The sequence below is a fragment of the Engraulis encrasicolus genome, chromosome 18 (assembly GCF_034702125.1).
Source record: "Engraulis encrasicolus isolate BLACKSEA-1 chromosome 18, IST_EnEncr_1.0, whole genome shotgun sequence".
In the NCBI taxonomy this organism is placed as follows: Eukaryota; Metazoa; Chordata; class Actinopteri; order Clupeiformes; family Engraulidae; genus Engraulis; species Engraulis encrasicolus.
In genome coordinates this window covers 3,583,748-3,609,433 of record NC_085874.1, presented here as the reverse complement: position 1 = coordinate 3,609,433, position 25,686 = coordinate 3,583,748, and the positions used below count along the sequence as shown (strand labels likewise).

The 25,686-nt window shown below is 45.4% G+C and overlaps 1 protein-coding gene and 1 long non-coding RNA gene across 4 annotated transcripts in view; both read left to right on the top strand.

The window, feature by feature from the left end:
- The first annotated feature begins 1,794 nt into the window (after positions 1-1,794).
- LOC134468346 (uncharacterized) lies at positions 1,795-4,704 on the top strand. Its single transcript, XR_010038765.1, has 3 exons — positions 1,795-1,954; positions 2,194-2,304; positions 4,601-4,704. It is a non-coding gene; the product is annotated as an uncharacterized LOC134468346 (long non-coding RNA).
- An 891-nt stretch (positions 4,705-5,595) lies between these two features.
- dpf3 (double PHD fingers 3) overlaps positions 5,596-25,686 on the top strand; it is a 45,598-nt gene continuing 25,507 nt past the window's right edge. For all 3 annotated transcript variants that reach the window (XM_063222817.1, XM_063222816.1, XM_063222818.1), the window contains exons 1-2: positions 5,596-5,671; positions 20,950-21,110. In XM_063222817.1, coding sequence (XP_063078887.1) covers positions 5,640-5,671; positions 20,950-21,110 — 193 coding nt within the window. In that variant the 5' untranslated portion in view covers positions 5,596-5,639. The remainder of the gene's footprint in view (positions 5,672-20,949; positions 21,111-25,686) is intronic.

Genomic DNA, 25,686 nt, shown 5'->3' with positions numbered 1-25,686 from the left:
ACACACTAAGAAAGAAAGAAAGAAAGAAAGAAAGAAAGAAAGAAAGAAAGAAAGAAAGAAAAAAAGAAAGAAAGAAAGAAAGAAAGAAAGAAAGAAAGAAAGAAAGAACGCGCAGCAGAAATCCAGACATCATAGGCAATTACGCATAGCCATCCTCTCTCGCCCGTCAGACTTTCACAGCAAAGTCAAATAGACAGAGACAGAGCCACTTTCCCACAAAGATGGCTGGAACTCAAGCTTTGTGTGAGCTGTCCAGATTAATATTCAAGTTATACCACTGTCCTTCTCTGTAATTTTCATATGGACATTTTATATAGGCCTGCGCATAGGCCTATGCTACATTTCATAAATGAGGGGGCAAGTTATTAAAGCTTGATCTGTCCCCTGATGAATAGCCTACTTATTTATTGTCTATTATGCGCTGATGATAGCTGTGATATTGTGTTTGCTAAATGGTTCCCAAGTACAGGTGGTGAAATGATTTTATTGGGTAGGCTGTAGCAGAGCTATAGAGAAAGAGTTGTCCTGAAGCCGTTGACGGCCGCGGACGAGCATGGCTGCTCTACATCCGGGGTTTCGCCGTCACTTCATTTTGCTCAAAGGGTCCTGTGCAGCAACGGGGACGCCATTGAGTGTCGTTGGCGTGTCGACCACTTCCCAGGTAAGTTGATATAATAGGGAGATTAATCAAAGTTGTCTGTCTTTGTCAGCGTAAGCTATCACAAGTACAGTCTCTGAGGATGTAATTTTGCCAGTTTGGGTAATATAAAATCACAATGGTAATGTGAAAAACCGTTAATCGTGTGGTAATAGCTAGCGTTTTCAACACGGCGCTTCTGGTTCAACTTTGGATTTGACGTGTTCGCAAAACATCGATGCTACCTTTCAATCTATATTTTAAACGATGACATGTCACATATTTTATAAGATACCGTCCTGTTGTCTTCTGTCAATATCCATACAGTCGTTGTGTTTGATTTCAGAGCTATTTGCTTATCGGTCATTTATAAATAGCTAACGTTTCTAAGCTAGCTGGAAGCTAATGTCAACAAGTTAGTTGATGCACGGAGATCTTTATGCTATCTAACTATATCCAATAATGGACTACGAGGCATTCAAATGCTGATGTTCATGGCTTCAGGTATTACTTAAGTAGAATTTGGGATTTTTGTGCCATTGAGTGTCTAGTGTGTCGTGTGTCACTGTCGAGTCGACACAGACTATCACAAGTACAGTCTCCGAGGATGTCATTTGTTGTTTTTGGGTAGCATACAATGGTGATGTTACCTGCTCATTTCTTGTTAAGCTGACATTAAGCTTACATTACTCGTGTATCTTTACGATAGCTAGATTCACAATGAACTGCGAGGCATTGAAATGGTGATGTTCATGTTGTCATTTTTCTGTTCGGATCTAGGTTCTAGCAGATTGTTGGTGGAGACCGCTACAGCAGGCTGGTGCAGACTGGTGGTGTTGGTGGGGACCGCTACAGCCATCGGAAGGGATTTGGCAGGAGGTGGAGCCTTCTTTGCTTGACTTTTACTGCCAAGGTAGCTTTTTCCCTTCCCATGGTTCTTCCCTTTCATTATTGATGCATTTACCTGCAATCCTGAGCCTCAACCTGGTGTATTTGGTGATCACTCTCCTCTTGACATCATGGCAGGATGGAAGGTTTGATTTCACAGTCATGGCCTCTTCCACTAGTTCACTGACTGAGCACTCCATTAGGGCTTCTGATGTCCTGGCCCGGAACAGCTGCTCAACGTGCTGCAGTAAAGAGAATAAATGAAGTGCGCCCTCTCTGTACTCCTTCATCTGCAGCAGTGTGGCGTTGTCCGGTACAGCGTCGTCACTGTTCCTTAAGGCAGGCTTACAGGCCGAACACAAAGAGCCGCCTAGTACACCCTTGATGACGTATCCGGCCAGATGGTATAGCACACAGGACTCCGCTTTTGTGAGTGCATTTGGTGGATGGGTGGCTGGTGGTGGTGGTGTGTCTACCAAGTGCTAGAATCATAGCTGTCATCTGTTGTAATTATTCACTTGGTCATAATGATACCACAGATTCATTGAAAATCACTTCTTTCAATCAGCAGTGACTGGCTGTGAAATATTTAACCGTCCAGATCCAGTTCAACATTTGACTAATATCACTGTTTTTGTCTTTTGTATTCCCATTGAGTTGTGTTACAGGTGGAAATGATTCTGCTCCTACTGCATGAGACTGCTGCTGTTGATGGGGAAGTGCTTTTGCCAGAAATGGCTTAGTTGCAGGTGGTGGCTTTCTTGAGTTGCACTGATAAGGTAACCTAACTAACCTTTTGAGGACCCTTACAGTAAGTAATATTATATCTGTGTCTAACATTTTGTATTTCCGGTGATTGAGGTCTTTAGCTGCAAAATGTATAGGACTTTGGTCACACTAGTAGGGCCGGATATATGTGCACAGCAACATAGTTGTCTTTTTTTTGTTTCTATACGCCATCCCAATGGAATTCAAATGAAACTACGGTAACAAGAGAATAAAAGTGCCTTTCAAAACATTCAAGGATCAGAGAGAAGTAATAATAAAACGAAGACACATTAACACATTTTTAACAAAAATAAAACGGTAGTTAAAAAGTCCTAAGGAATAGGCTAACTGAAACAAATGAGTTTTTAGTCTGCATTTGAACTTGGGTAATAAGTCAGGGGGCAGTGCATTCCAGAGCTGAGGAGCAGAGCAACTGAAAAGCTCTATTCCCCATGGTACTGAGATGGGCAGAGGGACAGAGAGGAGGATGGTCGAGGACAAACCGAGGTAGCGAGAGGGAATGGCAAGGCAAGATAGTTGCAAGATTGTGAATGGCCTGGAAGGTGTGCAGGACAGGAGTATTTTAAGAAGCACAGGGTATTGAGCACTCAGAGACATAGCCAAGGTAAGAATGGAAGACGCCGAACAACCATTCAACAAGTTAATTGAGTCAAGACTGGGTCAAGAAATACCAGAGGACAGTTTTCAAAGGTATGGACTAGTGAAAGTGACTGTTGACAGACAGGGTGTCAAGACAATGGTATTTGTGTCGTATTCGTGGGTAAGCGGTTAGGGTGTCAGACTCGTAGCCCAAAGGATGCTGGTTCGACTCCAACCCGCCAGGTTGGTGTGGGGAGTATTTAACCAGTGCTCTCCCCCATCCTCCTCCCTGACTGAGGTACCCTGATCATGTTACCGTCCCGCCACACTGCGCCATTGGGGACTGCCCCCTTGCATGGATGAGGCAGAGATGCAATTTTCTAGTGTGCAGTGTTCACTTGAATTTTGTGGAGTACTGTGTCACAGTGAATTTAAATGTATTACTTTAATAAATGTTAATGACAAGTAGAAATGGGCAGCATAGTTGCAATGCCTAGTCTTGCCACCCTTGTAAGATCAGATAACTAACTTTTAGTGTCTGTTTTCACCCTTGTAAGATCAGATAACTAACTTTTAGTGTCTGTTTTCACAGAAATTTGTCTAGCGTGACACTTCTCCACAATCCACATGTAAACAGGCATTTAAAAACAATATGGCCATTGGTCTTGTCCTCTAGGTCCTCTAGGCCCAAGCTGTTAGGGCAGCACAGTACAATAAATTAAGTTGCCAAAAAAAAACTTAAAATATTCCTCTGTGGTATTAAAAAAAATATGCTTTCCATGTAGATGTGTGCATTCTACTGTTCTCCACTTCTGTGAAGCAATACTATAGGATGAGGGTGAAAATGGTGTTTATATATATTTTTTTTTCAGCAGCAAGACATTCTAAAATTTCTTCCAGAAGGGAGGAACGCTAATTATTGGTTTAGCAAAGGGTCCAGAGCAATATTGTCCGCCATTCTTGCTGTGTGATCCATTTAACTTTCCAATAAATGTCCCTCCAGGGTGTGGCCTACCATTTTGGCACTGTACCTTTAAACAAAGTCTTGGGTAGGCTGTGGCATTCCAACAAATATAAATTGGTTCTAATTGGCCCAAAATGTGCTTAGGAAATATCCCTATGCCATTATATCTCCTGCATGAAACGTTGATGTAAGACAGAGTCCATCTTTTCATGTTGTTATCGACAAAATTCTGTCAATTCCACCTGAGAGTGTAGATGTAGATATCAAGACTCATCAGACTAGGCAACATTTTTCCGATCTTTTAGTGTCGTTTATGGTGAGCCAGTCGAAATTGTTGCCTCATTTTCCTGTTCTTGGCTGACAGGAGTGGCACCAAATGTGTTTTTTCTGCTGCTGTAACCCATTTGCCTCAAGATGTGCTGTGTAATCAGGGATTCTCTTATGCATACCTTTGTTGTACTGAGTGGTTATTTGACTTAATGTTGCCTTTGTATCAGCTCCAACCAGTCTGGCTATTCTCCTCTGCCATCAACAAGACATTTTTGCCCACAGAATCGCTGCTCACTGTATTCCCCCCCTTACCATTGTTTGTTAACCCCAGAGATGGTTATGTGTGAATATCCCAGCAGATCAGTCTTTTCTGAAATATTCAAATCAATCCCTTTCAGCACCAACAGCCATGCCATGTATATAAATAAATCTCTCTCTTTTTTCTTCTCCTGTCTGCTCCTCTCTGGTCATAGGTTGATGCTTTCAATGCATTGGAAGTTCCAGCATGTTCCAGTGAATTCCAATTCTTCATGCATTATTGATTTCACACACACACACACACACACACACACACACACACACACACACACACACACATACACACACACACTTGTCATGTACACAGACATGCCGTTTTATTCATAGTTATTTTGTTTGGGCTGTTTATGTTTCTATTTGGAGTATTTTTTTTATTTCAAATAAAAGATTGAACCATTCAAGCACAGGTTGTACAGCTGTGGGTTATTTACTTCATGTTCATTGCATCATGTTCATGTTCATTTGCATCCTGCATTGAGTGGTTTGACAGGTCTGATGATGACCAGCATCATAAAGGCTGAAATTAACAAATGCTATATTACTGTAGGCCTACAACTGGGACATGTTGGGTTTATGTATTTATCTTTTTATGTATTGGAAGTATTTTATCCATTAAAATGTCCTTCTGCTGAATCCAAAACAAATAGACATTATCAAGGGCTACGGACAATTAGCATCTCAATGGTAAGTAATGGAGCTTCCTAGCTAAGATGACGTTTCCCTCCCAAAGTGTAACTGCAATGATATTACCGTATTACGGTACTGACACTTCAATGTTTTTATATGACAATGAAGGCCATAAAATGGCCTACAAAAAACAAAACGAACTCGTTCTTTTGGGGGCGGCATAATCTGATATAATTACCGTTAAAGGACGCTCTCGCTCAATGAAATGTATTGACAGCTCCCGGTGTATAGGACCCTTCTGCGGTGGGCGTAGACTACGCAAACCACGTGACCACTCGTCGGCAAAGATCAAAGGATGATCCAACTCTTTCTCTACGGCTCTGGGCTGTAGGCTACACCAGTGTTAAACATTTTGACAGCTTTCATCTTAACCACGCCTTCTTTCTGAACACTGGTGTGGTATTGGTCAGGACACCGGACAACGAGTCCGCATAGGCTGTTTTTTTCATAGGAGTCCCAAAGAACTCAGAGTCAGAGAATTGGAATATTCTGTTACAGTGTGGCAAAATGGCGACTGTCATTCAAAATCCTCTAAAATCGTAAGTAAATATTGCTTTATTGTAATTCTCTCTTTCGTTTTGGGAGGTCGGCTATGTAGTTCAGGCGACAAAAGTCTATCTGAAATTGACCAAGGCAAGGCTTTATATAGGCCTATATATTAATATCTGGAATTCTCCAGAGGTTTTTTCTATAACGGGCTACGTGCAGTGCTATCATAAATAATATTTATTCTATTCGTGCAATATGACTAGGCTAAACTAAACTGTGTGCGAAATTGTAGCCTAATTGACTGGATGTGTTTTAATATGAAAACGCCCAAAATTACCAACTAGTCTATTTAAACATAAGAAACCATGCAAGCCACATAAAGAGAGATTTGTTTGTTTTATTTGACTTCTTTGGCAGTGCGCCCACAGCTTCATTGAGCGCGCGGACTGACATGTGCGGAAGAAAGTCATATTCGAAGGAATTGGGTTGCCCATTTGTGTGAATGGTTGCAACATAAAGAAAGAACAATCTTAACCATTGCAACATGCTATGGCACATGAAGACAACGGACCGGAGAAGCCAGCGATATAGGGTACAACACATGGTATTGTACGGAATCATTCGACTCGAGCTACTCGCAGCTTTTGGCACGGTGGGCGATACGGTACAATAACATTGGCTATTGGGCGCCAACACATTTTCCGTGGATTGTTAGCGGATTTGATTAGAGAGTTATGTTACCAGCGCCATTAATTGATGCAAAACAAAATGCACACCGTTCTTCAACGTATTGGCATCATCAGCAGTGCCGGATAGTTTGCGTTGCGCATATGAGCTGTGGCGAACGGTTGTAAATATCACCACAACATTGTGCTCTATAAGTAGTTCTACACCCGCAGTTTACTCGTCTCCGGTCCAAAACATGTGGGGCAATTTCAGTGCCCAGTAGCATTGAATTGACGTCTCGAGTCAGGAAACCACGAGCGCACAGGAACAAATATAGCATTCTTTCCACACTATTCCGTGTACTAGGCCTACTTTAAAAATGTTTGCAAAAATAATAGGTTTACTGCTAGGGGAAAACAGCCCTTTGTTCACTTGTTCGAAGGGAAAGTCTCTGATTGTCAAGATATAAATCGGACATTGATATCAGTCTGCAAATATGTTCAGGAACCACCTCCCCTTTCCCTCTGTGCTGTGCTTCCACTCGGCATTGGTTGCAGTTCAAGGCAAACCAACAAGATTATTTTGTTAATTTGTTCTTTTGTTAATTCCACTGCCTGCTTAGGCTACTAGACGGTTCTTTCTTGTATTCCTTCATTCTTCCTTAGAAAATGGACCTTTCGCCGAAATAGCTAGATCGGATCACCCCACATCTTAAATGTCACTTGTTTGGGCAGGTGAAGGGACACCATTGAGAGTGGAGGGAGCTTCACCCAAACGGCTGCAGAAACACTCGCTCTGTTTCTCAGGCAGCAGGGCTAAAGAGACAACAGGCAGAGCCTGTCAAGTCTTTGGGCTTGCAGGGGTGTAATTTGTGGAGTGCTTCTGGGAATAAGGGGAACATTGTTTACCTTTCATTCTGGGCTGGGGAAAGGGGAAATGTGATTTTAAACAGATCCCAAACCCCTGGATTTTTTGTGTGTGTTTAGTGTGTGAATGCACGTGTGTGTGTGTGTGTGTGTGTGTGTGTGTGTGTGTGTGTGTGTGTGTGTGTGTGTGTGTGTGTGTGTGTGTGTGTGTGTGTGTGTGTGTGTGTGTGTGTGTGTGTGTGTCTGTATCTGTGTCTGTGTCTGTCTGTGTATGGAGGGCCAGAAGTAGTTCCATGCAAACCATACTATCTGTCCTCCTGCTAAAGGGAGTATCTTGTTGCGTGTTGCTGGGAGTTCCATGCTCGTCCAATGGCACAGACAAAGGGAAGCTGCCAGGCGGTATGGAATTCTGTGGAGCTAGTGATGCATATGTTATTCCCGCCTGACCTCCAAATATTCACAGGGCCAGAATTATGCAAAGCCATTGTGTGTGTGTGTGTGTGTGTGTGTGTGTGTGTGTGTGTGTGTGTGTGTGTGTGTGTGTGTGTGTGTGTGTGTGTGTGTGTGTGTGTGTGTGTGTGTGTGTCTTTTATATGTTTGTGGCCTATGTAGGCCTATGTCTCAATGTCTGTATCCATGTGCATGCATGCGTACAGTATTAAGTTACAAATGCTATTGTGTGTGTGGGTGGGCATGAGTGTGTGTTTGTTTTTAGAGTGTAGGTCTAATGCATGTGTGTATGCATGTCTGTATAACTGTCTGTATAACTGTGTGTGTGTGTGTGTGTGTGTGTGTGTGTGTGTGTGTGTGTGTGTGTGTGTGTGTGTGTGTGTGTGTGTGTGTGTGTGTGTGTGTGCTGATGACTGGAGTGATGTAGATCTGTGATAGTGCTGCCCCCGCATCCCCAGCCCCCTGGGCCCATCTGTTGAGAGATGCGTGGCACACAGGAGATGACACACGCACACACACACACACACACACACACACACACACACACACACACACACACACACACACACACACACACACGCAAGCGCACGCACACTGCTTCTGGGATAGAGCGTGGCACACGGGAGAGGAGATGCTGTGCTCTAAGGGGAAGCCCATCTGCTCTCCCTTGCTCCCCAGTGCTAACTTGGCCTCTGACTGTCCAACCCGTCTCCCCCAGATATCCCACCATGCAATGAGAGCAGTGCGTGGGGATGCCCACCTTACAACACATAGAAGAGAGGAGTAGAGTAGAGTAGAGTAGAGCAGTGTGCGGCACATAGAAGAGAGGAGTAGAGTAGAGTAGTGTGTCCACCTTACATCATACAGACTCTAAAGGAAGGTGTCAGAGATGACACAACATGTGTTGTCCCTGAGCACACAGCACGTGTTGAAATTCAACACTAGGGCCTATTTGCATCATTTCTGAAACAGTACTGTGCAAAAATGTACAGTACTGTATCAGAAATGACACAAATGGTGTTTAACATGTTGTGTTGTGTGTGCTCAGGGACAACTCATGTTCTGTCATTTCTGACACATTCCCTCTTAGAGTGTAAGTTACGTAGTAGAGTAGTGTCAAGGGTCTTTGTTGATCCTGAAATAACATGGCGGGTGCCCTCTGGCCACTTGACAACACGTGCATGGTACACAGTATACATGCATCTCCGACTACCTTGAAACCACCCACCCACAATAAAAATACAACCGAAATGGGATGCCCACAATGATGTATTTATCGTACTGTATGTACATTAAGGGTCGGTATTGGCAAAGGGTTCACTATTAAATGTGCATCACAATACACATGCCACGATGCGATTCTATCACGGTGCATTGCGATTCAGGTACTATTGCGATGCATTGCGATATTTGTTCAGTAAATGTGTAAAAACTAGCTTATTTGTCAGTTGCTGTGTAGCATTCACAAGTCAATTTGTTGTATTAATATTTTAGCATCTGGTAGAGAGCTTCCATCACAACAGAAATATTGCCTATACTCTCTAGTCTCTACTGAGCAAAATGAACCATTGACAAATTCAATTTTGTTTTTTTTAAATAACCGATTGTCAAAACAAGTATCTCGATGCATTGTCGTGATCATTTTTTGTACATCCCTAATGTACATGTGTCAATAATGGGTCTTTATGCATCCATAGAGGGTCTTCTGCCAGTCTACCAATTGTGCTAAACCACTGTATAGGCTATCTACACTCATCAGTATGTAAATTGGTGTGTGTGTGTGTGTGTGTGTGTGTGTGTGTGTGTGTGTGTGTGTGTGTGTGTGTGTGTGTGTGTGTGTGTGTGTGTGTGTGTGTGTGTGTGTGTGTGTGTGTGTGTGTGTGCACGTGCAGACATGAGAACCTCCTTCCAACCCCTACCCACCCACCTCCACCCTCTGTTCCTGATGGGGGAGGGTGGAAGGAGGAACGTGCAAGCTGTGTGTGTGTGTGTGTGTGTGTGTGTGTGTGTGTGTGTGTGTGTGTGTGTGTGTGTGTGTGTGTGTGTGTGTGTGTGTGTGTGTGTGTGTGTGTGTGTGTGTGTGCGCGCGCATGCTTGTCTGTCTGTCAGTCTGTCTGGATGGATTTTGGGACAGCAGAGGTGCTGTCATAACACAGGGGCACCCAGAGCCCTTTGTCTGCCCACAGTCGCCCTACGCTGCCATAGGAGAGGGGGAGACAGGGGGAGAGAGAGAAGGAGTGAGAGCATGAGCAGAATAGGCGAGAGAGAGAAGGAGAGAGAGAACAGGAGAGTGGGAGAGACTGGGAGAGAGGGGGGAGCAGGATGTATAGAGAGAGACAGGGGGAAAGAGAGAGAGAGAGAGAGAGAGAGAGAGAGAGAGAGAGAGAGAGAGAGAGAGAGAGAGGCGAGCAGGATGGGTAGAGAGGGACAAGGAGGGGGGAGACGGGGGAGAGAGAGCGGGAGCAGGATAGGAGAGAGAGAAACTAGGAGGGGGCGGGGCGGGTAGAAAGAAATAGAGGTGGGGGAGTGAGACAGACTGGGAGAGTGATGGGGTATCAGAAATAGAGAGAAAGGGCACATGACAGAGCGGGGAGTAGGGCAGTAGGAGGGGAAAAGGAGAGAGAGAGAGAGAGAGAGAGAGAGAGAGAGAACAGAATTCATATTTTTGATTTGTCTTGTTATTTGTATGCAATGATTTGGCAACACTGTAACATAACAGTTCTACTAAGAATGCTTTCTACTACTAAGAACCATTTCAATTTCAATTTCAATTGAGAGAGAGGGGGGGTAGTAGGGGTAGTGGGACAGAGGGAGGGAGAAAGGGAGAAGGGGAACAGGACAGAGAGAGGGGCGAGACAGAGGGTTGGAGGAGCAGCCGGCCCCCTCGCAGCTCTCCCACCGGTGCTCTATGAACCATTAGGCTCCCTTCTCCCTGTAAGGCACATGTAATCTGCACGTTTCTCCTTACGCTTTGTAAAGGAGGGGGGGCAGCATTGTGCATACTGTATAGGTGTAAGCTTAACTTATAGAATGCTTACTGACCCCCCTGTGCATTTTGCCGGCATAGGGTCTTTCCAAGAGAAACAGGAGAGGAGGGAGGATGAGAGTGAGAGAGCGAGAGAGAGAGAGAGAGAGAGAGAGAGAGAGAGATGAAGGGAGGGGGGGGGGGAGGCTGTGCCATAACCTATGTGAGCAATGACTTGTGATTCACTCTTCCATCTCCCCTCACCACCTCCCACCATCCCACCCTCCACACCTTTCTTCCCTCTGCCATTCTCCTCTCCTCCCCCTCTCCATCCCTCCTTTCCTCTTCCCTCACCTCCTTTCTTCTCCCCATCCCCCATCCTATCACTCCCCACTTCTCTTTCCTCTCTTTTCCCTCCACCCCCGCCTCCGATTCCTCCTCACCGCCTTTCTCACCTCCCTTAGCATCTCAACTCCCGCGCTCCTCTCTCTCCCCACCTCACGGCATTACCGCTCCCCTCTCCCTCTCTCTCTCTCTAATCCCTTTCTTTCCTCCTTCCCCTACCTCCCCCCTCCTCTCCTTCTCTCTGCCTCTGCTCACCCCCTTCTCCCTCCCCACTTCCACTCCGGTCTTCCAAGAGGAGGAGTGTGTAGGCAATGCCCCAGGAACCCCTGCCTCTCCTCCTCCACCCTCTCCCACACCTCTCTCCTCCTCTCCTCATCCCTCTCCTCTCTCATCAATTCCCCCTCCATCTCATTTTCCCTCTCAACCTCCATCCTATCGCATTCCTTCTCTCCCCCTGCCTCTCCTCCTCCACCCTCTCCCACCACCCCTCTCCTCCTCTCCCATCCCTTCTCTCTCCTCTCCTCCACTCCTCTATCTCCTATTTCATCTCCTCCACCACACCCTCCCACCCATACTCTTCCCCTTCCTCTCCTCTCTCCTCTTCTTCTCCATCCCTCCATCTACAGTCTATTGGCCAGTCTAGCTGCACCCACCCACCCCCATCCTGTTCCCCCCCCCTCCTTTCCTCTCCTCTGCATCGATCCTCTTCCCCCTCTCTCATTAGACTCCTGCCGGCCTGAACCCTCTCGCTCTTTCCCTCCAGACAGAGCTGGTCAGGAAGAAAGTCAGGTGATTAGGCCACAAGAAAGCAGTCCACAAAAAAAATAGCTGTTGGGACGTTTTTCTCCCATGAATGAGCCACTTCGAAGACTTGTGGTGCTCTCTGACTGTTGCGTTGCTGACAAATGATAATGATAAATGCACCATTACTTTGATTATATTGTTTCATAACCAAGGACTCTTGCTCTCAATCAGCAATGTGCTGTCCATGGATGGGGTCATGGATAGTGGTTAGTTCACGGTGTATGTGTGTACGTGTGTACGCGTGTATGTGTGTATTTGTGTGTACGTGTGTGAACGTGTGTGTGCGTGTGTCTTGGGAATCATCCAATATTTGGGCTTCAGCAGGACAATAATGCACCCTGGGAGGAATCTGAAGTATCTCACTCCATAGTGGAAAACAGAGCCACAAATCAGACAGAGACAGAGACAGAGACAGAGAGAGAGAGAGAGAGAGAGAGAGAGAGAGAGAGAGAGACCGGTGCCAAGAATGTGATTGCAAAAGAAAAAATATCTATATGTTGGGGCTGATGGTAGCAACAGGATGTCTCCCTTCTGGTTTGAGTAGATTTCCTTCTTCTTCTCCTGGTTTCTTCTTTCTGCATTTTTTGGCTCTTCAGGTTTAAACTTCTGTTAAAGGTTCATGATATTTGACTCATTGCTCTCTGTTTATTTTGGGGGAGCACAACCACATCATATTTGATTGGCATCTCTCTCTGCTTTCTGTCAGTCAGACGAGCTCCTTCCCACACTAGCTAAAATTAAAAACAGATTGTTCTCCACAATAGAGGCCTATACATTTACTGGCAGCCATAAAATCTGAAGTGTTTTGGCCGCCTCGCCGCACTTACAGACGGTTAAAATGGGCTCCAATGGAGTCCAAATGTGCCACAGCTAGCTACATCACAATGTTTCCTGAGTGCTTCAACATCTCCTTGCCTCACAATCCGCCAAAGCCATTCCTGAAAAGCCGTTCTTTCAGCGCGGCCCTCGTAACTAAAGAGAGGGTGTTTACAGTCATAATCACATGCTTTCAAACAGAGGTGCCATTCCTCAATGGCTTTTAGGGAGACGCAACGCAACCCAAGACGTGTTGTCAAAGGGTGGTTAGCGAGGGATCCCTGAGTCGCTGGTTCAGTGGCTGATTGGTGTGTGGTGGGGGATCATCCATTATGTAATGACCACCTTTGTGTGTGTGTGTGTGTGTGTGTGTCTGTGTCTGTGTCTGTGTGTGTGTGTGTGTGTGTGTGTGTGTGTGTGTGTGTGTGTGTGTGTGTGTGTGTGTGTGTGTGTGTGTGTGTCTGTGTCTGTGTCTGTGTCTGTGTCTGTGTGTGTGGGCACAACCCTCTACCTCCCAGCTCCAGGCTTTCTCAGCTATACACTAGATGCCCCTCTCTTGTCCTAACTCTCTGCACGAATAGCAGAGCCCTGAGCCTTCAGCCTAGTCAAATGGAAACATTATGTGGACATATCCTGTGTCAAGGGGCAGGAGAAAGTCTGATTCGTGGTTTGGTAAAGATAAGTCAGCACACTTGAAACACTAATTATAATATAATATGGAACAGAATAACATTTATTAACATTATACTGTGTGGTTCAGATTCACCTTTTCCAAATACACCTGATCTTAGTTCCTCCTCAGCAGACTTCTCTAAGCCAAGCATACTCTCATTTAAACTTCCCTCTGCACTGCCCTCATCGGATAGCCAGAACATTCTGCAGCACTACAAATGAATCAAGTAGCTTACATCCAGTGAGATTATTTCAAGTGTGAGGCTTTCCCCAATGTAGTCCATGTCCAGAGGCCATTTGTTTCTCTATGGGGTGTGGTGGAGTGAAGGAGTTGTATCAGTGTTCTGATGGCAGACGGGGCTAAAGCGGGAGATTTCAAGGTGAAGAGGAATCTGGGACAAAGGAAGCAAGGAGGACAAAAACAAGGCACATAGAGGGAGGGAGAGAGAGAGAGAGAGAGAGAGAGAGAGAGAGAGAGAGAGAGAGAGAGAGAGAGAGAGAGAGAGAGTTGGGGAAGAGATAAGTTAAAGTAAAATAAGAAACAGAGAAAGTGAATGATGGAGAGAGACAGACAGACAGACAGACAGACAGACAGACAGACAGAAAGACATTAGCGGTTTCATCCAAAATGCTAACCGGATCCCTTTGTTGTCTCATGAATGCTGGGGCTCAGCTTGGAAAGTGGTTTGGGACAAACATTGGGGTAGATTTGAGGAGAAAAACAAAAAGGTATAGCAGAATTAAAAAAAAACAATCTCTAGGGAGTCCTTTGTTCTTTCCTTTTATCCTGAATGGAGTCTCTCACCAAAAGCGTTCGGTTTCGATGTCTGTTGAATATTCATTAAGCCCCCTGTCTGCTAGCATCATCGCACCTCGTCTGCTATACACGCCGCGCTAATTATTATTATCACACTGCAGCAAGTGAAATAACTCATAATGGCGACTAATTGGCCCACTGGCTATGGATTATTCATAGGCACCTGCCCCCTAACTCACAAACACACACACACACACATAAGTCACAAACACACATTCAAGCACACGCACGCACGCACGCACGCACGTATGCACGCACGCAGACGCACACACCGAGGGTCAGTCTGACTGGTGTGTGTGGAGGTGTAAAACCAAATAGAGAGAAAGTGATCCATCCAGTATGGTTTGTGGTTAAAGAAAGAAGTGTATTTCCATCATGATTTCCATGACGGGGGTCAGTCTGACAGACAGAGAGAGAGCGAGAGAGAGAGAGAGAGAGAGAGAGAGAGAGAGAGAGAGAGAGAGAGAGAGAGAGAGAGAGAGAGAGAGAGAGAGAGAGAGATAGAGAATGTTTATGACTGTCCTTGACTTATGAGATAGGATAAGAGTCTTCCTCTCCGCATCCAAGAAAAAAAATGCTCAACTGTCAGAAACCATTTATGTGTCCCATTTTTCCTGACTCCCCAGATTTTTCTCTGACGTTCAGTGTAACAGTGCTGTGCAGTGAATGGACAGGCAGCACAACTGGGTGGTGTGATATGATGGATCAGGCCTCCCACTATGTTGAGTTTAGATTACTTATGTAACCATACATGGCTAGTGTCCTGTCTACCCTGAATGCCATTGCCTCTTCTAGTGTGTGTGTGTGTGTGTGTGCGTGTGCGTGTGCGTGTGCATGCGTACCACACAATGGTCAGTTGATTATGTCACTGAATGTGAGTGGTACCTTCTCTCTTTGTTCTACATTAGAGATGCACCGGATCCTGATTTTTAGGATCCTGCCGGATACCGGATCCACTGCTTAAGATCCTGCCGGATCCGGAACCGGATACCGGATCCTACAAAAGGGTTGAAACGTATAGTCTACTCGCACACGTGGGCCCTTTTTATTACGTTGGCTCAAACTATTTTTTAGACTCATTGGCTTATTGCCACATTGCCTGCAACGGCCGCTTCCAAAGGGCTTTCACTCCATGCAGTGATTGGGGTTGTAAAAGTCTGACTGAAAAGCCTAGGTTAGAGATGCACCATATCCTGATTTTTAGGTAACATGCCGGAAATCCTGTGAAAAACCCTATTATCCTGCCGGATCCGGAACCTGAACCTGATCTCTAGTATACATACTGTGTTAGAGCCATTTTGCCTATTTTTGTGTTTGATGAACCTTTTATATATTATTTGGATATTTCGGTTATGAATGAGGGTATTTATGTTTATGAAATTGGATTTGGTAATTATTGTTATTTATTTTGTTGTTGGATTGTCTTGCTTAAGCCGCTCCGTTTGGGTTGTCTGAAGTGACGCGTCTAATTGGCTTTGGATGACGTTTTGATAAAAGCACCTGACTCAGATGGCCTGGCAGAGCGGTAGAGGCAAACAATCTTTCAACCGCGTTTAGTATAACCTCCGAAATAGAGCTTTTGTTTGAACCTTTTTAGTTGATGATACCTGTAAGATAAGTTGGAAAGAGTGGCAAATAAATCAGAACTCTATTTTTCTACGACACGCGTTGAATCCAAGTTTTTATCCGCTCGAGAAGAGGCAGCGAGGCGGCCTCTACATACTGTATAGCTACAGTATATCTTGGATTGGGGGAGTTTGTGTGCATGCGCATGTACTGCACAAATGTGAGTGCAAGTGTGTTTGCCTGCCAGCATGCCATGTGTGTGTGCATGCAAGCAGGCACATCCACGTCCATTTCTCCCTATATGCTATATAAACCCTTTGGTGATGGGATTGCGTGTGAGTGTCCGTCCACCCCCCTCCCATCTCCCATTTCTCCCTATATGCCATGTAAAGCATTTGGTGGTGGTATTGCGTGAGTGCCCCCCCGCCCCCTTTACATGGCATGTTGATGTGCGAGAGCAGGGAAGGCACTAAGCCCTCTGACCCCTTCCATCGTGGCAGCGGCTGCGGATCAGCCAGGCGTGCTCTGACGGAGGCAACCGCCACAAGTAGGACACTGACTGGCCGATTTGATCCTTTTTCACTTACATAATGGCCTGCCTCTCCTCTCCTCTCCTCTCCTCGCCCGCCTGCCAGCCTCCAGGAGAGAGAAAAATAACATGCTGGCAGTTCATTTCTACACGAAATGCCACATATGGATTTGTGGAGAGAGAGCGAGAGAGAGAGCGAGAGCGAGAGAGATATTAAAACACAGGCTACCCATTTACAAAGGCAAGATGGCAAGAAACCCTAACCTCCCCCATGCCCTTATACTGTATACCCAAAAGAGAGATACCGCATAAGTGGTGGTGATGAATTGTTGTGATGATGAAGAAGACTTGAGCAAACAAGTAAATGGCATTGGTTAAGCGTTTGTTTATCCTGAAGAGCTATAGATTTTATCGGTTTGAAGACGTTGCGTGTGGGTTCGCTCCTGCTCTGCAATCCTCATTTCAGTACAGTGCAGTGTGCTGCAGAAACCTAACATCAACCCCACCACCCTCACACCCCCACCCTTCCTGCCCAGAAAAAAAACCCTCCTCCATAAATCGTCCCCAAAAGGCCCCGTTCATGAATAGTTGTTTGCAGCTAGTAGATGGTGGTTCCTGTGTCTGTTAAACATCTGAGTACAGTAAGCATGTGAGCGGTCTGCTGCAGCCCTGACTGCTGTGGCTGCTGCTGCTGCTGTGGACTCTCAATCGGCTCATTGGAGCCACCAGGCAGCTGTTTACCTAATCCTGAGCAATAAAGACCACTGGACCCTTGCCAAAGCACACCCAACCCTATACATTATGTAGGTATACTGTATGTGTAGCTTTACGTGAATGAAATGTGCATCTACTATGTGGAGAAACAGTCTGCTCTTTTGACTTGCTTAGATGTTTCGAAGCCCAGTTTCAAATGAGCTCATGCACTGTTTTAGTTAGTCCCTGTGAAAAACCTCGTACAAAATCCTGCATAGATGTCTAGAGTAAATGATCAATTCTGTTGCTTTTCAAACCGACCCACACCGTTTCAATTAAGCTGCCTTGCACACATTTTTTTAAGAAGGACGGTTCACTGACACAGGGCGTTGCCAAGTAATACGACTCGATTAGTTAATGGTGATGCAACAGTTTTCGAGAACCTTAAGCATGAGAAAGAGTACAGCAGTCTTGGACACCTTTTGTCTGGGACCTCTGTAAGGTTTTTCTCCCACCACCACAGCTGTGAACACAGAACAACTTATTGTTGATAATGAAACAGGCAGCAGTTGAAAATATGTGCATCACTGCAAGCCACGCTTGGAATCAAGTTCATTTTAACACAGTTCATCGATCTACACTCTCGAAGGAAGTCATTTCAGAGACTTAAGAAAAGCCATGATGATCTGGGCTTCGTCCTTGTGTTTGAGTTTTTGTGTGTAGCAGGGCTTTCTAAGAACACTAAGGACTTCACCTCACACAGACTGAAAATACAGTGATATTTTATACAGTGATATGATACTTAGCATGTCTTGGTATGGTATGGTAGGGTATGGAATGGTTTGACATGGCATGCCATCATATTTCATCGTATCGTATCTGTATCGTATCATACAATATCACTTCATATAATCTAACATTATCACATCATATTGATCCTATTGAATAATTTTGCAGAGGAGGACAGCCTGTTCCTCCCCCAGCACAGGGGGGCCCGTAGTGCTTTTGGTGTGTAAACATGGTGACCAGAGGTGTGTAAAGTTGAAGGAAACGAATGATGCAAGCATAAAACTAGCTCCTAATGTTACATAAGGTAATTTTCTTGTACTTCTACTTTTACTTACACCTTTGATGGTGATCATATGAGGCCTACTCTGTGGTATAGTGTTTGAGCTGCACAAACGTCTTCTCACACTGCCTTGTTTTCGACTTTTGTTATTTCCCTGACAAGTCTCAGTTTGGCCAACCTCGCTCCACATATCAGCCCCATCGCTTTGGCTTCTCTAAACATGTCCCGGTGTTTTCCTTTCCTTCCCCCCCTCTTTCTCTCTCTCTCTCTCTCTCTCTCTCTCTCTCTCTCTCTCTCTCTCTCTCTCTCTCTCTCTCTCTCTCTCTCTCTCTCTGTTATTCTCTCTCCCTCTGGCTTACTATCTCTCTCTCTCTCTCTCTCTCTCTCTCTCTCTCTCTCTCACACACACACACACACACACACACACACACACACACACACACACACACACACACACACACACACACACACACACAGAGCATTTCTCGTGTTCTCATGATTCTGTCTTCCTACTCCCCCACTCTCTCCTTCACCTGTATTTGCACATTCTTTTTTTCATACTCTCTCTCTCCCTCCCACTCTTTCCCCCACCCTTCTTACTTCTCCCTCCCTCTCTCTTTACCCCTCTGTCTGTCTCCCTTTCCCCTCCCTTTCCCTTCACCCTCTTCGCTCATCTACCTCTCTTTCCATCCCCCCTTCCCTCTCTCTTTCTCTCTCCCTCCCCTCCCTTCCTCCTATCTTTCTCTCTCCCCGTCTTCCCTTCTCTCTCTCCCCTCTGTCATCTCTCTACCTCTCTCCTCCTCTCGTTTTCTCTCTCTCCTTCTCTCCCTCTCTATCTTTCTCTTTCCCCTTCTCTCTCTCCCTCCTCTCTCAATCTCTCCTTCGCATCCTCCTCTTTCTCTCTCTCTCTCTCTCTCTCTCTCTCTCTCTCTCTCTCTCTCTCTCTCTCTCTCTCTCTCTCTCTCTCTCTCTCTCTCTTTCTCTCTCTCTCTCTCTCTTCTCCCTGCGTTCATACAGGGGGCCTTTGTGCCTCTGGTCAGGGTAGGAGCAGCATGTCTTTGTCCAGCAGGACATTCCTCACATATCTGTGCATCTTCTGGCCAGGGATGGCAGATCTAATCACTTAGGGGTGGAGGGGTGGAGGACTGGTGGAAGTAAGGGTGGAGAGATGAGATGGAGGGGTGGGGAAGGGAGGGTGGAGTGGAGTGACGGAGCGGTAATGGAGTGGAGTAGCAAGAGATGAGGGGATGAGGGAATGGAGGAGTGAGGAGGATTCTTTCAAGCGACCACTAGTTGGGCCAGATATGATGTTTTTTTCCTTTCCAGAGAGAACTCTGTCTGTCTGTCTGTCTGTCTGTCTGTCTGTCTGTCTGTCTATCTATCTATCTAATCTCAGTGTCAGGTTAAAGGTGTCAGTAAAGGACTGTGCAACGTCTGTTGTTCTTTTCCTCAGCCCAACGTTACTCAGGTGATGTTTGAGACTGGATGGGTCTTTTTCCCTGATGTTAGACACCTTCGTTTCAATGCATTCAAAGGAGCTATGAGTTGCCTCTGGTGGCATGAGCAGAAACACACTCCACTGTTTAGTGTGGGGAAAGGAACCTTTGGTAACACTTTCTATGAAGACCAAATCTATAGCGTTTTATGAGAGCATGTATAACAGATTGCAATGTCCATCATAATTAGTCACAATGCATTATGTCTATAACACTCATAATGCTTCATGATGCATTATTATATTAACAGCTATGAATAGCTATACATCTTATAATGCTCTATAAATCCGAGGTTGTTATGATTTCTCATGACGTGAGTAGTTAAACCACAGCATGACTGCTATAGTTTATTATTACTATGATGATTACTAATAGGCTACTCAATGCACACTTGTAACATAACTGCAAAAAAGATGCTAAATAGTGCCGGGTGTTGATGCATGATGATGGTGGTGGTGCAGTCAGTGGTGACAGTTGGGGAGATGTTGAAAATCAGACATGTACGCGTGCTTGTGCGTGTGTGCATCTTGTGTATTTGTGTTAGCATGTGCTTTTCATATGTGCATGTGTAGCTGGGAATGCTTGCGTGCAGTGACTGTGCATGTGTGAGTGCATGTGTGTGTGTGTGTGTATCTGTGTGTTTGGGGAATAAATATGTGGCATGTGGGTGTTTGTTCTGTTTGAGTATGTGCTTGCCATATGTTTAGCTGTGTGCTGTTTACTTCTGAGGGTGTGAACACAGCATTAGATAACCTTAGAAACTGTGTGTGTGTGTGTGTGTGTGTGTGTGTGTGTGTGTGTGTGTGTGTGTGTGTGTGTGTGTGTGTGTGTGTGTGTGTGTGTGTGTGTGTGTGTGTGTGTGTGTGTGTGTGTGTGTGTGTGTGTGTGTGTTTGGGACGGGGGTTTTCAGAGGTATGGTTCTCACAAAATTGAAGGTTTCATGAATTACTCTGTTTCACCTGTCTCTTACACTATGACAGACAACCGTCAGTGCTATCTCAGTGTGTGTGTGTGTGTGTGTGTGTGTGTGTGTGTGTGTGTGTGTGTGTGTGTGTGTGTGTGTGTGTGTGTGTGTGTGTGTGTGTGTGTGTGTGTGTGTGTGACAGAATGTGTGTGACAGAAGAGAACAGAACCGAACAGAGAACAATAGGAAGGGGGAAAAATCAAAAGACAACAAAAGAAAGTATAAAGTGTAGCATATAAGACAGACTGGTATTACTCATGGTTTAATACTCTCATTTCCAGGAAATGACAGGGAGGAATGTGGGGCCTGCAAACTGCCTTTACAAAAAGCAGAAAAAAAACATTTGTTTATCCTTAAAGTTTTTAGACACATATGGCAGTGGGTTACTGTGGACTTTGGAAACGCTGTGCAGCATCAGTCAAATCTAATTTGCCTTCTTCTGTGTGTGTGTGTGTGTGTGTCTGTGTCTGTGTCTGTGTCTGTGTCTGTGTCTATGTGTGTGTCTGTGTCTATGTGTGTGTCTGTGTCTGTGTCTGTGTCTGTGTCTATGTGTGTGTCTGTGTCTGTGTCTGTGTGTGTGTGTGTGTGTGTGTGTGTGTTGTGTCTGCAGGTTGGGCGACCAGTTCTACAGGGAGGCTATTGAGCACTGCCGCAGCTATAATGCGCGCCTGTGTGCGGAGCGCAGCGTGCGCATGCCCTTCCTGGACTCGCAGACAGGCGTGGCCCAGAACAACTGCTACATCTGGATGGAGCGCAGGCACCGCGGACCAGGTGAGGGACACACACACACTCACACACGCACGGTGTATTGTGTACATTGTCTGTCCAGCAGAAACCTTTCATCTCCACTATTTTTAATTATTTCATATTTGTTCTTTATTCATTGTGAAATATAAATCAGTACCGCTGATCAGCCTCCATATGATAAATTATTGAACCCATGAAGACACTGTGTCATAAATGTGCTGTTACCAGAATGGCTATGACCAAGTCGTACACAGAGAGAGTAGAGAGAGAGAGGTTCCATTGGCCCATTGTTTCCGGGTTCTATTATTGCAAGGGGGAGGGGGGAAATCCCCCTTTAGGCAGACCTAGGCAGACCTAAGGACTGTTCTATTCAATGCTAGGAGTATTATGACACGGCCCTTTAGGCAAACCGGAACCTGGTCATGTTAGGTGCCCATAGCAACCTATTACAATGGCATATCTCTATATCTCTGTCGTACATGTAGTGCATTACTCAAGGCCCTGTGTTATGCCATAGTTCTGTAGTACTTTGGTAGTTAACTTTTCAATGACTATTACAGTGTTCCACTGGTGGAATGGCATTATGGGGCTACTAACCAACTTACTTAAATGTTGACATGTTTATTAATTTAGAAAATAACAGTTTTAGACAAATACTTAGTAAAGTGAAAAGTGAAGATACATGGTTTCTTCTGGACAGTGATGACATGCTACAGATGTGGAGAGCTGGTGTATAAATGGTGTATGGATGTACTGTATGCATAGATGGGTGGATGTGTGCTCTAGTTGGAAACATCAGTGATGTGAGTGTGCTGAACTGCAGACCAGTTGAGATACACACCCGGAGAGGTGTAGGGATGGATGGATGGATGGATGGATTGATGGATGGATGGATGGATGGATGGATTGATGGATGTATGGAAGGAAAGTAGATGGGTGTAGGTATTCATGGATGTGTGGATAGATGGATGGATGGATGGATGGATCAATGGTGGTATGGCTAGATGTGGGGATGGCTGTTGGTAAGTCCAAAGGCAGTGGTGGGCCACCTCAGGCCCGGGGGCCACATGCCGCCCGCTAAGCCATCTCATGTGGCCCGCAGAGCCTTTACAAGAAAGACTACTTTTTAATCCAAATTCACACTCAACATTCTTAAGATGGCTACCTAAAACAGGTGTCTTGTGAACATAAAAGTTAACCAAGTTCAGCACATACATCATGACATTATAATGGGCAGGAATGGCACAGCTGGCAAGATGTGTCAGCCTACACTATTTTTTATTATTGACATGGGAATATTATTGAAACATCTGGCTCTTCGGTCTACATTCTACACCAAAGACACCTCGGCCAAAACAACTGTCCACCCCTGTTGTTACAAGTACAAGGTACAAGTGGGGATGGGTGTAGGAGGTAGGGATAGATGGATTGATGAGTGTAGGTATGGATGAGCGTCTGGCTGAATGTAGGCTACTAAAGTGACCACTCGAGGATCAAAAAGTAACAGTCATGCCACATATACTGTATGTGTTTCATTCCTGGAACCTGAACCAGATGAACACTGTACCAGATGATCTTCATTTGTGGAACATGTTGGTACAATACATACGTAGGTCATTAGTCAAGTCACCTCAGCCTTGATCCTGTCTACTACCCATTCAGCACCTGTTGTAAATTGAAAAATGATGTTGTAGCGAAGGGAAAGAGAGCCGCCCCACCAGGACTCGAACCCGCCCTTCTGGGGCACTAAAACTGGTGCTACACCAAAGAGCCATGCTCGCTGATGTGACACCCAGAGCACACCAGAAACACCAGTGATGGGCACACCATCACACCACTGTTGGCTACACGTATTGTGGCTTTTGGCCTGAATGATGGGTGGAATCTTCTGTTGCAAATATTGTGTAGACAGGGAAACGTATCATTCATTCATTATGTGGCAGTAGTCCTGGTGCTCCTCCACGGTGACTGTAATTGCTCCATACAGTAAGTATGGCGTCCGTCACACACCTCAGGAAGGGCAGCCGGCAGGGCCGAACCTCAGGCTTTGGCTCATCCAGTCCAGTCCACTTACTTACTGTAGCTCCAGGGCGTAGTTTTAACAAGCACCCCCTTTGATGTGAGGTACAGGCCTCAGCTGTGTGTGTGTGTGTGCGTGTGTGTGTGTGTGTGTGTGTGTGTGTGTGTGTGTGTGTGTGTGTGTGTGTGTGTGTGTGTGTGTGTGTGTGTCTGTGTGTGTGTGTGTGTGTGTGTGTGTGTGTGAGAGAGAGAGAGAGAGAGAGAGAGAGAGAGAGAGAGAGAGAGAGAGAGATAGAGGGGGGTGGAATAGAGAGTGAGAGAGAGAGGGGGGGATGGAGGGAGAGGCAGAAAGAGAGAGTGTATATGTGTGTGTCGGCTTTAATGAGAGGAGAAAGTCCGAGTGGAAACACATTTCTGCATTCCATGCTGTCCTGCATGCACTTTCCAACTGGAAGACTCGAAGCTCTGCCATTGTGTGCCGATATAAAGATGAAGGAAGCAGAGGGGGAAAGAACGACTTTCTCCACAGAGCTAGTCTAACATTTCTCTCTCTCTCTCTCTCTCTCTCTCTCCTCTCTCTCTCTCTCTCTCTCTCTCGGACTCGGTTTGAATCAGTATCAAGATCTGGCACCTTGTGCCAACGGGGGGGTTAGCGTGCCTGCTCATTGCAACAACAACACAAATAGACTCGGCATCTTGCATGCGATGCCTGACAGCCCCACCCTGCACTTAGTGGTGAGCCAGTGTTTATGATATGTTTTTAGTCATGGGTTATCTTCTCCGCTACTTTCACTCGTTCGCTCTGTACTTTCGCTCTTTTTCGACACACCCATTCCTCTACATTGTCAGCCTTCCTCTCTCGCCCATCTCTCTGTATATCTGTCCTGCTTCCATCTGTTTTTATTTGTTTTATCCTCTCTCCACCTCTTGCAACACTTTTGAACTACTACTGCAGGCAGAGAACAGTTTCCTAAATAGCAGTATAAACCTCTACTTTAGAAATAAGTAAGAATATAAATACACAGTTTCATCCACAGTTTAATATCAGTGGCCAGGCCGAGAACTGTGATGTGTACATTCCTGCCTTCACCCTCCCTTCATGGCATCTGACTTTGATATAAGCAGAGAGGAATGGCAGTGTCATTCTTAGACACAAATGTAAGAAACAGGCAAACAGCATTAGCTTCAGCGAGGCTGCGCTGTACCATACCGCACCCTGCCAATCTATTGCCTCTTTTCCGCTGACGTTTTTTCCAGTAGGCCTACAGCTCAACACAGCGTGACTCTGACACCGCTTTTTGGTCTTCATTTGGGCATGACACAGCTCAATCGAAGAGCAAAAAGTGGCGGCCGAGTCGCACTGTGTCGAGCTGTTAGGCCTACCAGAAAACCGGCAGTGGAAAAGAGGCATATGCTGTTCGTGCTGTGCCGTTCTGTGCTGGGCCATACTGTACTACAGTTTGTGCTGTGTTGTGTTGTGTTGTGCTGTTCTGTTCTGTGCCATTCTTTGCTGTGCTGTGCTGTGCTGTGCTGTGCCATACTCTGCTCTGTGCTCTACTGCAGTGTTTCTCAACCTTTTTTTAGGCGAGGCACCCTTTCAATTACTGAACATTTTCAAGGCACCCCTAAGCAACAAGCTGTAACATGGCATCGCATTGGATACAACAAAAGCTTAGAAAAGTAACACATTTGGAGACGTCACACAACCTATTTTCAAAGTTGCAGCTTACTGTGGCGACCTAAATTTACTTTATTGTGCGTACATGGCAGATGAAAAACTCCACTGAGCGCCGACTAAGCAATACTTTATTAATTTAGACAAATATGTGTTAAATTACACAATTTATTTATCAGCCATGTTTCCGCGGCACCCCAGGGTGCCACGGCACCGTGGTTGAGAAACACTGCTCTACTGTATCTCTCTCTGTCCTGAGCTATATGCTAAGCTGTGTCCCTCTCTGAAGTGGGCACCTAGCGAGCTCCGGCAGGTCTACCACATCCCTGTGAGTGTATCAGGTGTCTGTGGCGGGGGCCAGGGGGGAAATCACAGGGGTGTTCCACAGGGATAACCAGAGGGTTTTTTTTTACTCCACCAGTGTTTGTTTTTCTAGAGCGAGACTGTGAGGAGTTCTTTTCCTTCTCTTTGCCCAGACTTTTCGCATGTGAGACTGAGACTGTGTGTATGGGTATGTTTTTTTCTGCGTGTGTTTGTGTACGTGATCGCAGCAGCTGTGCTAATTTTGTGTGTTTGTGTGTGCATGGTTGTTTAAGTATGTGTAGGTGCACTTGTATGTCTGTGTGTGCTTGAGAAGGGATTTGAGTTGTGTGTGTGTGTGATCTCAGTATGTGTGATGTATGTACAGTATTTGTACGTGCATGCATAGTAAAATTTAGAATAAACACTTCCATGTACAACAACACAGGTTGAGCCCATGCATACATGTACATACACCCATAAGGACCAATGGAAATGAGTTCTTGAACTTTTCTTGAATCTCTTTTTTTAAAGAAATCTTTGTATTGTCTATAAAAATATCAATCATTCAAATAGACCAGCATATTTACAGTATGTATGCATACT